Genomic DNA, 16,099 nt, shown 5'->3' on the forward strand with positions numbered 1-16,099 from the left:
ATGTTTGTAGGACTATTTGATATACTTTTACTAATTTACAGCGAAACTGAAAGCAAAGGCGTTGTTCTCACGCAGCCTGCCTCTCTCATTTGGCATGAATCCAATTAAATCTGTCCATTTTCGCGATGTATTTTAATGTTAAACTATTATTTATTATTATTATTATTTATGCATCGCATTCCATCAACAGGAAATAGACAAACTATTTTACACGCGGATTTTTTTCTCTGGTGCGGTTTTGCGGTGTTGGTAAATTCACCACTTAATTTTGAGTTAAAATATGTTGTTGTAACTTGCGGTACTGAGATTGTAACGAGTAATAATATTACCCACATTTTATTAGCAATGCCTTATATTACTGCGTTACAGCAAAAAGTAATATACTACTGTGATATTATTACTTTTGTAATGCGTTACTTCCAGTACTGCTCAGGAAAAAGGTGGAAGCTGTCTAGTTCTTCAATATATTAATAACTTATTTTATTTACTTGGCGGTTATTTATCACTCAAATTTAGTGGGTGGTTAACAGCACTTTTTTTTATAGTGTGACAAACTCAAAACACACTTAACATTTCTTTACTCAGAGTGACTGAGTGAGTTTGTGTATGATCTCGATTGATTATAAAAAATGACACTGCAGGACTGCTAGATGCCATGAGAGCTCATCAGCGATGTGGATGGGTTTTGGTGGGAAAGGATGTGAGTGGGTTTAAATATTTGTATATAAACACAGACACACAGCTGCAGAATGGACATGATGGAACACCACCCTTCCCAAACCCCATCCGTTGCATCTGACCACCAAACATACACAGAGTCCAGTACAAACACACGCCACTTACGTATGACCGACACGCACGGCACAAACAAAGGTGCTTCTATTCACTCGTGGGCCCATTTCTGAACTCACTGTGTAAATCTTCTCTAAAAGCGTAGAGCGTTCAAATCTCTGCACACACCAAAGCCTCGTCCCCTTTTGAAGATTTAATGGGGTGTGTCATTATCTCTACTGCTTGTAATTACTGTGCCATTTCCTGTTAACTGTGGCATCCCTGCACGCTCACACACACACGCCACTCGACAACACGAAAACCAGACCTGGGTTTTACTGCAAGCATTGTTTTAATACAAAAGAGAACAAAAAGAATTTATAATCATAACTTCTTTACTTTTACACAATCGCACCCCTGTTTCTCTCAGTCATGTCAAAAGAGTAACACAATCAAAAGGTGGATCCTTTCACAGCCCTCACCTCCCTCCCAATGACACAATAAATAAATAAAAATCACCTTTCTTCAGGTATTCATATACTTCAGCTTGTCAAAGACAAGATTCAAAGCGCTGTTTTTAACGGGGGCTACGCGAGCCACCCCCGTCGTTCATTATTTAGGGTGCTTCCGTCACGAAAGAACAAGTAGGAAGCCACTTTTGACGTCATCTAAAGTGTGTATTCACCGGCAAAAAGGCCACCATTGGAATCAGTAAGCTTCCTGGTCAGTTTAACATCATAAATGATCAGTCGGAGAAATTCATTACGTTACAAAAACAAAACCAAGAGTGTGATTCCGGATTGTGTTAATACTAGTCATTCTTAAGAGTTGATATGATACTGCAATCACAAATAAATACAGCTCTTTACTCTAGAAAAAGAAACAAAACGTCAGGATTATAAATTAACCATGAAACAAACATTCACAATTGTAATCATTTTTGCATACAGTGGAAAAGCTCTGTAACATGATGTCTGTAACAAAAGGACACAACTAGACTGCGTGGACACACAGCGGAGAAGACCGTGGGTGCGAGCGCGTGAAACTCGTGTGCTGTGCGCTATAGGAGTTTGTGTCTGACGTGAAGGGTCTAGTCTTCTCCAGATAGAGATATGTATCCTCCTCCACTTCCTCTCCGTATTACTGCGTTAATTTACCATGACAGGAACTACCACACACATACATACACACAAACATACATGAGTCCAAAAAAGTATCCAGGAGGAAAACGTCTCTGTTTTGAATTGATTTCCTCTTGTTGCGGTGGCACAGACACCTAGGTGAGACTGGTCTGCATACATGTCCAACCAAACATCTCCAAAAGTGACAACCATGCATGAGGTTTGGAGAGTGACGGGCGGTTGCATATTCATAGTGAACGGTGAAAACTTCCAAAGTGTCTGTGTAGATATGTCTTCTCACACAGGATGTTCTCCGTCGCACATTCAACTTAATGTCAGTCAAATTAAGGACGTGATGTCGAACACAAATAAGGCAGCATTATGGTAGGTATTGTTCTGGGTGATGTAGCAGTGTGCGGCTGTGCTGGACGCTGGAGAGGTTAAGTCTGGTCCGGAGCGGCACGTTGGCCGTTTGAGAGAGGAAGGTGTTTGTGTTCTCCTCCTGCTGGTTAAATCACAACCACCTCAGAGTCAGTCACGCAGACTGATAGGGTGGAGGCTTTATTTCTTGCTCGCTGGTGTTTTGGGGCTGGGGGCCTTCTTGGAAATGGTGGGGATTTTTGAGGGTTTGGCCCCGGGCCGGCGAGGGGTGTCTGAGTTATCGGAGCAAGCTGAGCGCGTCTCCATGAGCTCAGACGTGTCTGAAGCATCGCTGCCCCTTCGGCTGCTGGCTCGGCTTCCAGCGCGGCTCCCCGCTCGACTGGCCGGGCCGCTCGTCGAGGACGGAGTGCGCTTGGTGTCTGATGAAGGAAGATGATTCAAGTTTAGGGGTACAGTATTACTGCAAATCATACATTTTATATATATATATATATATATGTATGTATGTATAGGATATATTACAAATGTAAAGGAAAGATAAGAACATCTAAAATTTAACATACTGGAGTTGGAAGTGAAAAAAAAAAATCTAAAAATAGCAACACTATTAATAACTAACCCATTACTAACCAGTAAGAAGAGGTGGAATGTGACCTTTTTGTGCACAGTGCTTTACAGCAGAGCAAGCCAACGAAAGGTTTAAAACAGCAACAACAAAAATATTAACCAGTTTGTTTAAGTTGCTGTGCGAAAGTTATTTTTTTGTACTGACGTAGTGACTTAAAGCGATTAAAATTCTGTCATTCTTTCTGTCAGCTCTGAAAAATTAATTCTGTGTTCATCTTTGAAACACAAATTAAGATATTTCTGATGAAATCCTAGAGCTTTCTGACCCTGCATACACAGCACTGACACATTCAAGGCCCGGAAAGGTAGTAAGGATATTGCTAAAATAGTCCATGTGACATCAGTGGTTCTACCTTAATTTTTGCAGCTACGAGAATACACTTTGTGCACAAAGAAAACAAAAACAACAACGTTATTCAATTCTAAGCAGTGTGTACAGAACTGAACTGAACACTTGTTAATGACATATTTAAACACGTATCAGAAAATGACAGTGAAAGGAGCCACGGGGCTAGTTGCGCTCACAAAGTGTCAGTGTTGCCAGAACTTCATGGAAAAAAAACAAGGACAAGCAAAAAAAAAAATACTAAAACCTAAATGCTTAATGTTTTATAACACTAAAAAAAACAAACAAAAAACATATATCTCAAATTCGCAACAGACAACTTTATTAACTTCATAAAGTGCCTAGCTTTATGAACTAAGACCAAACAACATGCCTAAAAGCGCTCTCTAAAGCAGCCTCCTGAGCATAAACAAAACACAGCACGTCTATCAGCGGTAGTTTAGTTAAAATTGACAGACAAACCTTAGCCAAAAACTGGCAGATGGGTTAATTCTAAATTCAGATGACTAGATGCCAAATTCTTATTCACTCCCGTAACACGCCAAAATGTTGCTATGGTTACAAATGTGGGAGTGACTGCTGTTCCATTCATACATGGAATGAAAATCTGTATGTGTGTTGTGGCCAATGACTGACAGGAAAAAGAAGAAATTGTTGAATAAAGTCGTTTGCAAATAAAAAGTATTCTAGTAGCTTTGACATTTTACATTATCTTAACAATGTCCATACCACCTTTATGGGTCTTGAACGTGTCAGTGGCATTCCTGTCTATGCAGGGTATCAAAAATATCTTAATTTATGTTCTGAAGATTAACAAAGCTCTTACGGGTTTGGAACAACATGAAGGTGAGAAATTGATAACAGAATTTTCATTTTTGGGTGAATTATCCCTTTAAAGACTGAAACAGTGGTGGTGATGAAGTCTTGCCACCATATGTGACCCTGGACCACAAAACCAGTCTTATGTTGCACGGGTATATTTGTAGCAATACCCCAAAATACATTGGATGGGTCAAATTTATCGATTTTTCTTTTATGCCAAAAATCATTAGGATATTAAGTAAAGATCATGTTCCATGAAGATATTTTGTAAATTTCCCACCGTAAATATATCCAAACTTAATTTTTGATTAGTAATATGCATTGCTCAGAATTTCATTTGGACAACTTTAAAGGTGATTTTCTCAATATTTAGATTTTTTTGCACCATCAGATTCCAGATTTTCAAAAAGTTGTATCTCAGCCAAATATTGTCCTATCCGAACAAACCATACATCAACGGAAATTTTTATTATTCTGCTTTCAGATGCTGTATAAATCTCAATTTTGAGAAATTTACACTTGTGACTGGTTTTGTGGTCCAGGGTCACATATTATAGTTTATTTATAGCCTATCTTAAATTCTGCAGATTGTTTTAAGGATTTAAAATTCATAAAAGTTAAGTGTGGAGATTATCCTGAATGTGTAAAAATCACTTATTGGTTGCAGCACTAACAAAATAAATCTTCGGTATATTACTTTTTGTTATTAGCTTGTAGTGTTGCTAACTTTGTTTTCCAGAAGGGTCTGTTTGTCCCTTCAGTTTGATTTGATTTGATTTGTATAGCACTTTTCACAATACATAATGCTTCAAAGCCACTTTACAGAAAATGCTTGTTAGACATTTTAGTGTACTTGTAATATTATCGTTTCAGTGTAGCTTTCCCAACACTGGAGATTAGATGAATTTGACATCAATTTAAAAACCCTGAGTGAAGCAGTTCATTGTTTCGTACCGGAGCGTCCAGGTTTAGCAGCGGTTGGTGTTCCACCGTTTTCACCAGTTAAGGAGCCACGGCTGGAATGGAAAGTTGGTCTTTTCAGCTTCGATGTGGAGCCTCCCTATAAAAGCAAAGAGAGTAAGTTTATTACAAACGGCCACATTTCCCTGTGTAGCTACAGATCATAAGACTAACAAATAAATCTGGTCAATTTAGCTAAAAATCCAGTTGCTTTTGTCTACGTTCTACCAGACACTCTACCATGACCTGGACGAATGAAAGCTGTCATCACTTAAAGATAGTTTAGCAGAGTAATTTCCTGATGAACATAAAATTAACTGTCTGTTATCACACTGGAGACTAAGCTGCATAAAGTCACAGTCTACACTCTTTAGCAACATATAAGGGCCACAGAGTCTACAGAGTCATCTACCTCAGGTCCTTCCCATTTGTTGAGATCAGGCCGCACTTAAAGCTTTTATTGTTAGTGTGCTAGGGCACTGGGAGGGGGCAGTGTGTTACCTCATGCCCAGGGGTCTGGCTGTGCTCTGGGCAGGACTGGCACTTGGTTGGTGTTGGAGTTTTACTGTGTGCCAGCCAGGGCTTGGCATAGCCACGAGATTGGGATTGGGAGGACTGGGAAATGCGGTAGCAGAAAGGACGAGCGGAGTAGCAAAAAAGCAGTGGGAAGAAGCCAGGATAATCGGAAAAAGAGTAAAGTGGAGGGAGGCGAAGCAGCATGGCAGAGCGCAGTGTTTTTGTAGGTGGAGATGAGCACAAACAGGGAGGAAGGGTGGAGGAAGGCACATTTTCCAAGCAAGGGAGGGGAGAGGGACAAAAAGACAAAGAACAAATAAAAATCTCACAGATGACAATATGATTCTGACATGCAGAGACAGTAGTGATCATGTCCTCATCCCAAAACAACAATGTAAACACAAACCACAATCAGAGACAGAGAAACCATCCACCAAAAAGGAGACACCACACTGCTGGTTTCAAGACATCTTAAGGAATAGTGACTGGCCATGTAATTTGAAATGGTTTTAAAAAACATATTTTAGAATGTTCTATAATATATATATATATATATATATATATATATAATTTAATCATATGATGGCAAAGCTGAATTTTCAGGGAAATAATATGCTGACTTGGTTCTCAAGAAACATGTCTTATTTTATAATATAAAGAGCTGTGCTGCTTAATATTTTTGTGGAAACTGCTATTTTTTCCACTACTTTTTTGTATCAAAAGTTCAAAAGAACAGCATTTATTTGAAACAGAAATCTTTTGTAACATTCTACATGCCTTTATTGCCAATTTTGAATAATTTAATGCATCCTTGCTATATACAAAAAAAAATAAATTGTGTGTATACTGAAAAAAATCCAAAAAAGGTTGTTTAATATAGGGATTAATGCATTACATGCTAGCAAACTTATTAAAAAAAGGTGAAATAATTTCTTATATATTAGATGACAACATAAAACACATGTAAATCACACATATTTACATACTCAGGAAACATACAGATGTAGGCAAAGACCACGATGAATGTTTAGATATGAAGTATGATGTTATGTGTTATGTGACAAAGGACATTTATTATCAAAGTTTTCATAAGAGAAACTACAGTTGTGCTTAACTATAAAGAGTCTGTAAGATCTCTCATTATCGTTGGATTTTGTCTTATATTTTGTACTGCACATGTATATATGCAAAGACACAAATGTCTGTTACGTGTCCGCATCTTCAGGGCAGATGTAATTTTATGATTTTATCTCTTGTTTTTGTAAAATGCTAAGCATCATTACCGATTCTGCAAATAGTGCCTATACAAATGCTGGTAAACAAGCACAACTGTATGTCTAGATAAACTGATTAAATGTACATTTGAGTTAAAAAGGTTGGGGTCGGTAAGATTTATGTTTTTTTAAAGAAGTTATTTGACCAAAGATACAGTTTAAAATATTATTACAAGTTAAAATAACAGTTTTCTGGTTGAATGTAATTCAAAATATACTCTGTGATGGCAAAGCTGACTTTTTTTGTAAATTTTTGGTAAAATGTAATGTTATTTTTGATCAATTAAACGCATCATGCCATGTAAAAGTATTATTGTCTTTCAAAAAAAAAAAAAAATAATAAAATAAAATTACTGACCCCAAACACTAATGTACACTACCAGTTTTTGGACAGTACATTTTTTTTTTATGTTTTTAAAAGAAGTTTCTTCTGCTTACCAAGCCTGCATTTATTTGATCCAAAGCACTGCAAAAACAGTACAATTTTATTAAAAATAACTGTTTTCTATTTGAATTTATTTTAAAATGTAATTTATTCCTGTGATTTCAAAGCAGAATATTTTAACATCATTACTCCAGTCACATGATATTTCAGAAATCATTCTAATATGCTGATTTGCTGCTCAAAAACATTTATTATTATTATTATTATTATGATGATGTTAAAAACAGCTGAGTAGAATTTTGTAAGTTTTCTTTGATGAACAGAAAGTACAGAAAAACAGCATTCACCTGAAATAGAAATCTTTTGTAACATTATAAATGTCTTTTTCAACACTTTTAAAGCATCCTTACTAAATAAAAATATTAATTTGTATAATGTTACAAAAGCTTTTTATTTCAGATAAATGCTGATCTTTCTCGTAGCATATTAGACTGATTTCTAAAGGAAGACTGAAGTAATGATGCTGAAAATGTAGCTTTGATCACAGAAATAAATTGCATTTTAAAATATATTCAAATAGAAAATTATTTAAGTAAAAATAAAAAAAATATTTCACAATATTACTGCTTTGCTGTATTTTGGATCAAATAAATGCAGGCTTGGTGAGCAGAAAAGACCTCTTTAAAAATCATTAAAAACCTTACTGTCCAAAAACTTTCGACTGGTAGTGTGATACAACAAGAAAACTGTTTGCAGATTGCTGTAACCCTTTCGATAAAGATATTAGTGTATAAGCATGCTCCCACAACAAACAGTTAGTATGGGTTATATCCTTATGGAGTGTAATATGGCGACACTCACCCTTGAGGAGGCTGTGGGCGTTGCGGGTGCTGAGGGCAAAGAGGCGCAGCTGTGGGCGCTGTGTGACGCCGATGAAGATGAACGTGTGGGTGAGGCAGTGCGGGACGAAGGTTTGGATCGCCGCCCCCGGGACCGGAAGGCCGCCAGACCCTGCGTGGCTCCCTCTGGAAGAATGAACTTTTCTCGAAGCTCCAGGTTGGTACGTCCACGAGCTGCAGAAGATGAAAGGAGAAATGAGATCAGCTGATTGGCCGTAGGGGTCGATGATCAGGCGGAGAGCAGTGTGAGTGGAGAGAGTCAGCACTTCCTCCGGCCCACTGCTTTGACTCAATGCAGACAGAGGGATCGGTATACCCACTTTAAAAGCGGTCAGTGCGCGTGGTGGACACGATGCAGGGGGTTAACAGTGAAGTGAGTCAGAGCAAGCATCTTCAAAACAAGAACTCACTAAAAATAAAAATAAAAAAAAAGCACAGCTTCCCTCAGCCCACCACAAACAGCACTGACAGACACCTGAGGGTCATGCCTGATAATGCTTTTAGCAAACACTGAAAACCAACGCAAGCCTCCACGGAGCATTCTCAATAACAGATACCCAACGCAGCAGCCCTTGCACAACACACAGATCAGAGCAGCCAGCTGAGAAAGAGAGAGAGATAGAGAGAGATAGAGAGAGAGAGAGAGAGAGAGAGAGAGAGAGAGAGAGACAGACAGAAGTCAAGAGGGAGAGAGAGAGGGCTGTGCACAATGGCAGCAGTAGCTGTGGTCAGAAGTTCTCTGTTATGCCCTCAAGACATCAGTGTTGGGGAGTAACTAAGTAAAAGCACAGATTCAGTTACATTTTTCTGTAATGCTACATTAGGACATTGGAGACGAGCAAAATGTGATGACCAAACACGCTAGCTTAAACTGGAAAAAACTGGATTTGTTTTAGATAATTGTTCGGATAATCAATTGTGCAAAGTCCTTGCGTAGTATTTTACATCTACTGTTTTGTAGCTAAATACTGAATTAAATGCTGCTGTTTATTAATATGTTTTTAGTATATAGTAGTAGTTAAAACTATTAATTTTTTTGCTATCTGAAATGAAGCTAAATATAAATAAAATATAAATATTAGATGAAAAAGTTAATGTTACCTTGAGATAAAATATGCCTAAGTACTGAAACTAAAGTAAAAAGTCAAATACAAAACCAAACACTAATAAAGATGACAAAAGCACATTATATTTATAATATTTACAGCAAATAATCAATAACTGATTATTAAATTTTATTGTATTATTACAATAATTATTATTACTCTCTCTCTCTCTCTTTCTATATATATATATATATATATATATATATATATAAATGAAGTTTTTCAAAACTAAAAATACAGTATAAATGAAAACTACAATGCTGAAAATATGTATTATATATATATATATATATATGTGAGGAAGGAGGAAGGCCTGTGATATGTGATATGATATAATATATAAAATTAAAATAATAATATGTAATATAATATATAAAATAATATGTATATATATATATATATATATATATATATATATATATATATATAAACTACAACTAAAATGGCCACTGGACCACAAAACCAGTCATAAAAGGGTAAAAAAATCTGAAAGCTGAATAAATAAGCTTTCCATTAATATATGGTTAGGATAGGACAATATTTGGCCGAGATACAACTATTTGAAAACCTGGAATCTGAGGGTGCAAAAAAATCTAAACATTGAGAAAATCGACTTTAAAGCTGTCCATATGAAGTTTTTAGCAATGCATATTATTAATAAAAAATTATGTTTCGCTATATTTACACTAGGAATTTTACAAAATATTGTCATAATTTTTTACTTAGAATTTCTGGCATAAAAGAAAAATCTATCATTTTGCCCCATACAACGTATTGTTGGCCTTTGCTACTAATATACCCGTGCGACTTACGACTGGTTTTGTGCTCCAGGGTCACATTTATACTACAAATAAAATAAAAATGGCATAAAATAATAAAAGTGAAAACTATAATACTGTATATATAATACTGAAATAACATGGTTTCAAATTAGTTGCATTTCTAAAGCCTGTGCCATCTTTTTTTTTTTTTTTTTTCTAAATAAAATAAACACAACTTCTTTGATAGTTATTTATCCACATACTGCTCCCTTAAATAGTTTTGGCGCATTTAGTTACTGTTTTGTTTTTAGCGTGTAGTGTGGCCAATTATTTTTTCAAAAGTGTGGCTTTACTGTAGCTGAACTACTTTATAAGTAGCTTTTAGCTTGGCAAGCTAGTTTGAAAGTAGCTTCCCCAACACTGCATGACACTCACTTTTCCATCAAACCCAGTCAGAGCAGAGCAGTTGATAACTGCCACACCATATAATTTCCTCCCCACAAACCAGGTGGGGCCTGTAATTCATTTCTCCATGAGTAATTGCTCTTTAAGAGTTGCTTCAAACAATATTAGAAACCCCAAGCCTGGCCACACCCTGGTCCTGGATGCTTTTTCACTTGCAATATTCATCCAGGACACACATGAAAGGAATCCAGTCCAGGCCTGGCCAAGCCTGGTTTGAATGGTTAGCATGATGCTAGCTGACACATAGACCTCACATAAGTTCTCACACGCTCACACACCCCACACATACACTAAAAGACACAGCAGTGATGGGATGGACCCCAAGCTGGACAAAAAAGTTTTAGAGGCTCAGAATGGAATAGACAGACAGTAAAGGAGTTAAGAGGTGAGAAAGGAGAGAAGGTGAGGTACCTCTGCAGCAGAAATAGCCAGGAGTGACCGTCACTGAGAGACACAAGAGACAACGTGAAAACACGCATTCACACCATACCCACAGAAACAGTCACATACGCACACTCACGTTCTGTTGAAAGGGACAATTCACCCAAAAACGAAAGTTGGGTTATCATTTACTCACCTTCAATTCGTTCCAAACATGTATTAATCGGATTGTATAGAAAAGAGCAGCTCGAACATTTTACAAAATATCTTCTTTTATGTTTCACAAAATAAAAAAGTTATACATGTTTAGAACGACATTTTGAATTAAAATTTTTGGGTGAACTTTTCCAGGCCTCTTGCTTGGCAGCAAAAGGGAATAAACGGTCTACAAACACCATTTTTCGCATTATAATATGCATTTAGTATCTCAAATCAAATGCAGGAAGTGATGTTAACGAGTAAGCCAGAATTCTCAAAGCGTAATTGATTCATTATGAGCTCCAGGCGTGAGGGTGGGGGCCGTTTAGATCAGTGTCACAGTCAGCAAAGCACAGCAAAGCAACAAAGAACCAAACCAGGTGTGAGTGAAACAGAGGGAAAGAGAAAAAAACCAAACGAGTGGAAAAGAAGAATATCTGAACGAGAAGGAGAGAGAAAAACCCAACCTATGCGAGATGATATGGAGCTGCTGGAGTCAGAACGGAGGATTTTAAGTCCTGGATGTTGCACTGGGGAGAGAGAAAGAGAGATAGGGGACGGGGCAGAGAAAGAGGGAGGGAGAGACCTAAGGAACATGCACCATGCACTACAATTGTACAAAATAAAAAAAGAAGGATGACAGGGAGAAAGAGAGAGAGAAAGAAAGAAAGGGCCAAATGTGTAGGCCATGCATATAAAAAAACCACCGTGGGAAAGAGGTCAGGAAGTAATGGGGAAGTGATGGAAGATGAGATGAGAGTGAACTCAGATAGTACTGAAAGATTGAGACCACTCATAGAAAAGAATGAATACATGAGTGAAAGATGATGAGATAAAAGATAAAAGTGGAATATGAATAACGCTGTCTGTCAGTGTTGAGCACTTCCTGGAATCCCTTTTTTCGTGTCCCTAAGGAGCAAGTTTCCTCTAGCCGTTGTGTCAGACTTACCTCGACAAGGGTCGTTCTTCACCAGGAACTCATCCAGCGCCATCCACCCTCCTCCGACTCGAACCATGACGGTACTGCGCAGGATTCGTACAAGACGCAGCTGCTGCGAGTCTCCGAACTGAAGAAAGGCAGAGGAATAAAGAGGAAGAGTGGAGAGAAACGAACACGGATAAGAGAGGGAAAAGGACAGACAGGGAGATAAAGGATTATAATTTCATAATCTATTTTAAAGGAACAATCCACCCAAAAATTACAGTTCTGCTCATTTTGTTCCAAACCTGTATGCTGTCATTTTTAGTGTGAAAAACAGAAGAAAACATTATTCAAAATGTTTCCTTTTATGTTCCACAAAAAAATAACACTAGTGTTTGGAATGACATGAGGTTAAGTAAATAATAGCTGCGTTTCCGTTACCCTTCAAACTGCGCAAATTGCAATTGCGAAGTGATGGAAACACGTCAATTTCGCAAAAACTCCTATTAGGGCTGCAACGTTTTATCTATTCTGTTCAAGTATTCAATTTAAAAAAATCCTCAGTTGCATTTTGCCCGTGTCCAACGTGCGCTACTTCTTTAGATTTGTAAGGTAAATCATTTATAAACTTACGCAAACACAGGAGAATACATCATTATCTTGTCAATCTTCTAAATGTTCATTGCGATTTAAAAATAAAAGTTAAAACCCTCACTCTGAGTTTACACGTTTTGATCCCACATTTCCAAGAAATTACAGTGGCTGTAGCGTTTCTATCATAAAGAAATGGCCCAATATTAAAGATTAAGTGGACAATTGAATGAAATGTTGTTGAAACACGGACTAGATCACGCAGTAAAGTGTAAAAACAATCGTCAGGCCGCTGGCGCCTTCTGTAGGCATTTGTCATAATGTGTAATGCACAATAGCTCTATTATTTATAATACATTATGTATTTTAACAGTTTTGTTCAACTGGACCATATGATTACTTGCTTTTTATACTTTATTTGTCTATTTATATTACTACAAAAAATTATAATTACCTGATTACTCGATTAATCATCAGAATAATCGGCAGATTACTCGATTACCAAAATAATTGTTAGTGACAGCCCTACTCCCATATATCACAAAAAAGTTTTTACGCTCGCATGAGGTGGTTTTTCATGCAATTTGAAAAAGAAACATTTAGCAAAACTGCAATGGAAACAGTTCTTTTCGCATTTACAGCTCACTTGCCGTACATAAGTCACGATTATTCTTCAATGTACTTTAACCTCCAAGAAACACCTCATACATGGCAGCTCACAAGTATAAGGGCCCTTGCCATTAATGCTTGAATAACAGCTTATTTACAGTGCACATTTGCAGCCACTTTAGTCAATGCTTATATTTTTACCAGCCATGATGCGGCATGTTAAGATTCATTTCTGCGCTGCTTTGCTAAAGATACACATCTACATCGCCTTCAATTAAAAATAATGGCTAGTGCGGTGGCTGGATATATACATAAACCTACCAACAATGGTCATCATGACTTATCATGAGAGGGAATAGTGACATTTTAGTCGCATAACATCGATTAATGGAAATGCTGTAATTTCGTAATAGTTTTTTATCGAAAATACTGCAAAGGTTTTGCGCAAATCTGTAATGGAAACGCACCCAATGTGAACAACAATGGGTGAAATGCTCCTGTAAGATCACATTCAAATTAATTCATTCTAATCATTTTATTCTAAAGCAACAGGCAAATTGAAGAAAATCACACCGCCACATGCAGAAAACCAGCGTTTTTTCATATCTACATGATTTATGTCAAAGCTTGCCCAGTTCAAATCCCATCTCTACAATAAACACCACACCACAGCAATTCTTTGGAATTTTTCCCTGAACGTTTGTCCTTTTTTTACTTCAAAGAATTGCTTTGGTTGAAGGTTTATTTTCTCTCAGGCCAGAAATCAGCCATTGGATAGTTTTCCTCCACCAAAAGCCAAAAAACCCTAAAATCATAACAAAAAGCCCTGTAAATCTGAACCATTTCCTGATCATGATAAATCATTTTCAATAAAAAAAACAACAAGCACATCTTAACCACAACACATAAGCTGACTCTTTGAAATCTTGCCTCTGGATTTGGAAGGCGTGTATAAATGCGTTTAATATTTTGGCAATGGTACTGCAATTTTTGTCTCACAGACAGGAAATGCCCACTGAGGAAGCAGGAAGGGACTAAAGAAGTCCCCATTTCAGACAGCAGCCAAGAATGTGGGCTGTCCACAGGGAATTCTTAACTAGTCCATGCAGAAACTGTCCTGCGTACTGATTTAGATCTGGCTGCCTGAAAAACCCCAGAATAAAAGACCAGCTTCTACAGTGGGAACTGTGCAGAGGCAACAGATTTCAGAGGACATGTCACAAACACACAGCTCACTTTACCTGATTCCCAAGGAAGAACTACAAAAAGTCCGGTGCACATGGAGGAGGAATAAAACAAGAGGAAAGAAAAGAAAAAAAAGGGTGAAATAACAGATACAGACATAAACACATTAACCTTTTATGCTGGTATAATGATTCATTTCCTTTAAACTATTTCTAAAGATAGCATACAATGGAGGAAATGCCCATGGGGAGCGTGGTGATTTGCTGTTATGAGCAGGGTAGACTGCTTGTGAATGGTTGCTTGAAAACAAACACAATGAGGACACTACAAAAGGTGAAGTAGTAAAGAGACAGACAAAGGCGGACGAACATCAGGATGTGGAGTTAGCATCGTGGATCCATAGCCTGTGCAATGCAAAAAGTTAGTAAACGGTCTTGCTAAATATCATTAACCAAAGGATAATGATGTTGAAGTATGAAAGATCTCAGTGATCTTGACTGCAGCAGCCACGTCTCGTGGGTTGATCATTAGTTGGGTGGTGGAAAGCGCACACAACATACTCAGATGTTGCTGTGAAGTGTTATGGTGGTTTGCGTACACACATGAAACTGCCAAGGCATCTTTATTTCAAAATGACCTAGTCATAATGATATAACTGAAAGAGTGTGATGCTGGTTAGACTCGTAGTATTACAACGGCAAGCTCAGGGATGATCTGAATGAGAAGTTGTGGTGATAAAGCAGCTCATTTATATGTCCTTATAAATGTCATATTAAATGCATTAAAACTTGAATTCATGCTTGATTATTACTACTGGGCTCCAGATTCTCACCCTGTACTTGTTCTCTCCAATCTGCTCCACTTGGAACCTCTTGGCACACTTGCATTGGGCCACTTGTCTGGTGACCTGGAATACAAAAAACTTGTTTAATTCAGCTCAAACACAATGAAAATACATTACCATGCCAAACCATTGTCCATACCTCATCCTCGATCTTATCAGCATCTGTTGTGGGTCTGTAAGCATCTTTGTTGGGGTGCAAAGCAGCCACAAATTCATAGTAGTCGATGTATCCATCACAATCTCGGTCAAAGATATCAGCAACAGCCGTCATCTCTAGCTTGCTGGTAGGGAACTCTGCAAACAAAATGAATAGTTAAACTGGCATTAAAAAAATTATACATGAAAATGAAAAATTAGCAAGCAAGTCTATGTGGCCATACTTGATGCCAAGATGCCATCGATAAACTCCTGGCGAGTGATCTTTCCATCCTGGTCCTTGTCGATGCGTCGGAAGAAGTCCATGACTCGAGACTTCTTGTGGTTCATCCAGCGCATGTATTTCTTCCTCCACACATCAAAGTCAAAGTTGGCAAACTCTTTAAGCTAAGAATGGAGAAAGATCATGAGTTATTACTTCTACTGTTCCAGTTTCATGACTTTTACATTAATAATTTTACTGTTAGTACATAGCAAAATTAAGAGTACAAGTGTTGTACAGTTGAGGTCAAAAGTTTACATCCCCCTTTCAGAATCATTAAAAATGTTTATTTTACCAAAATAAGAGGCATCACACAAAATGTATGTTATTGTTTATTTAGTACTGACCTGAATAAGATATTTCACATAAAAGATGTTTACATGTGCTAAAAAGGACCCGGTTCAAAAGTTTCCGTCTCCTTGATTCTTAATACTGTGTTACCTGAATGATCCACAGCTGTGTTTTTTGTTTAGTGATTGTTTTAGTTGTTCATGAGTCCCTTGTTTGTACTAAACAG

At 37.4% G+C, this 16,099-nt stretch overlaps 1 protein-coding gene across 1 annotated transcript in view; it reads right to left on the reverse strand.

Annotated features, from left to right (window-relative positions):
* Positions 1-1,104: 1,104 nt before the first annotated feature.
* macf1a (microtubule actin crosslinking factor 1a) overlaps positions 1,105-16,099 on the reverse strand; it is a 213,889-nt gene continuing 198,894 nt past the window's right edge. The window contains 11 exon segments of the mRNA XM_051136559.1: positions 1,105-2,692; positions 5,023-5,128; positions 5,530-5,643; positions 8,065-8,276; positions 10,846-10,878; positions 11,481-11,543; positions 11,963-12,080; positions 14,377-14,394; positions 15,153-15,227; positions 15,304-15,458; positions 15,545-15,707. Coding sequence (XP_050992516.1) covers positions 2,454-2,692; positions 5,023-5,128; positions 5,530-5,643; positions 8,065-8,276; positions 10,846-10,878; positions 11,481-11,543; positions 11,963-12,080; positions 14,377-14,394; positions 15,153-15,227; positions 15,304-15,458; positions 15,545-15,707 — 1,296 coding nt within the window. The 3' untranslated portion in view covers positions 1,105-2,453.

Source organism: Labeo rohita, chromosome 19 (assembly GCF_022985175.1).
Source record: "Labeo rohita strain BAU-BD-2019 chromosome 19, IGBB_LRoh.1.0, whole genome shotgun sequence".
NCBI lineage: Eukaryota > Metazoa > Chordata > Actinopteri > Cypriniformes > Cyprinidae > Labeo > Labeo rohita.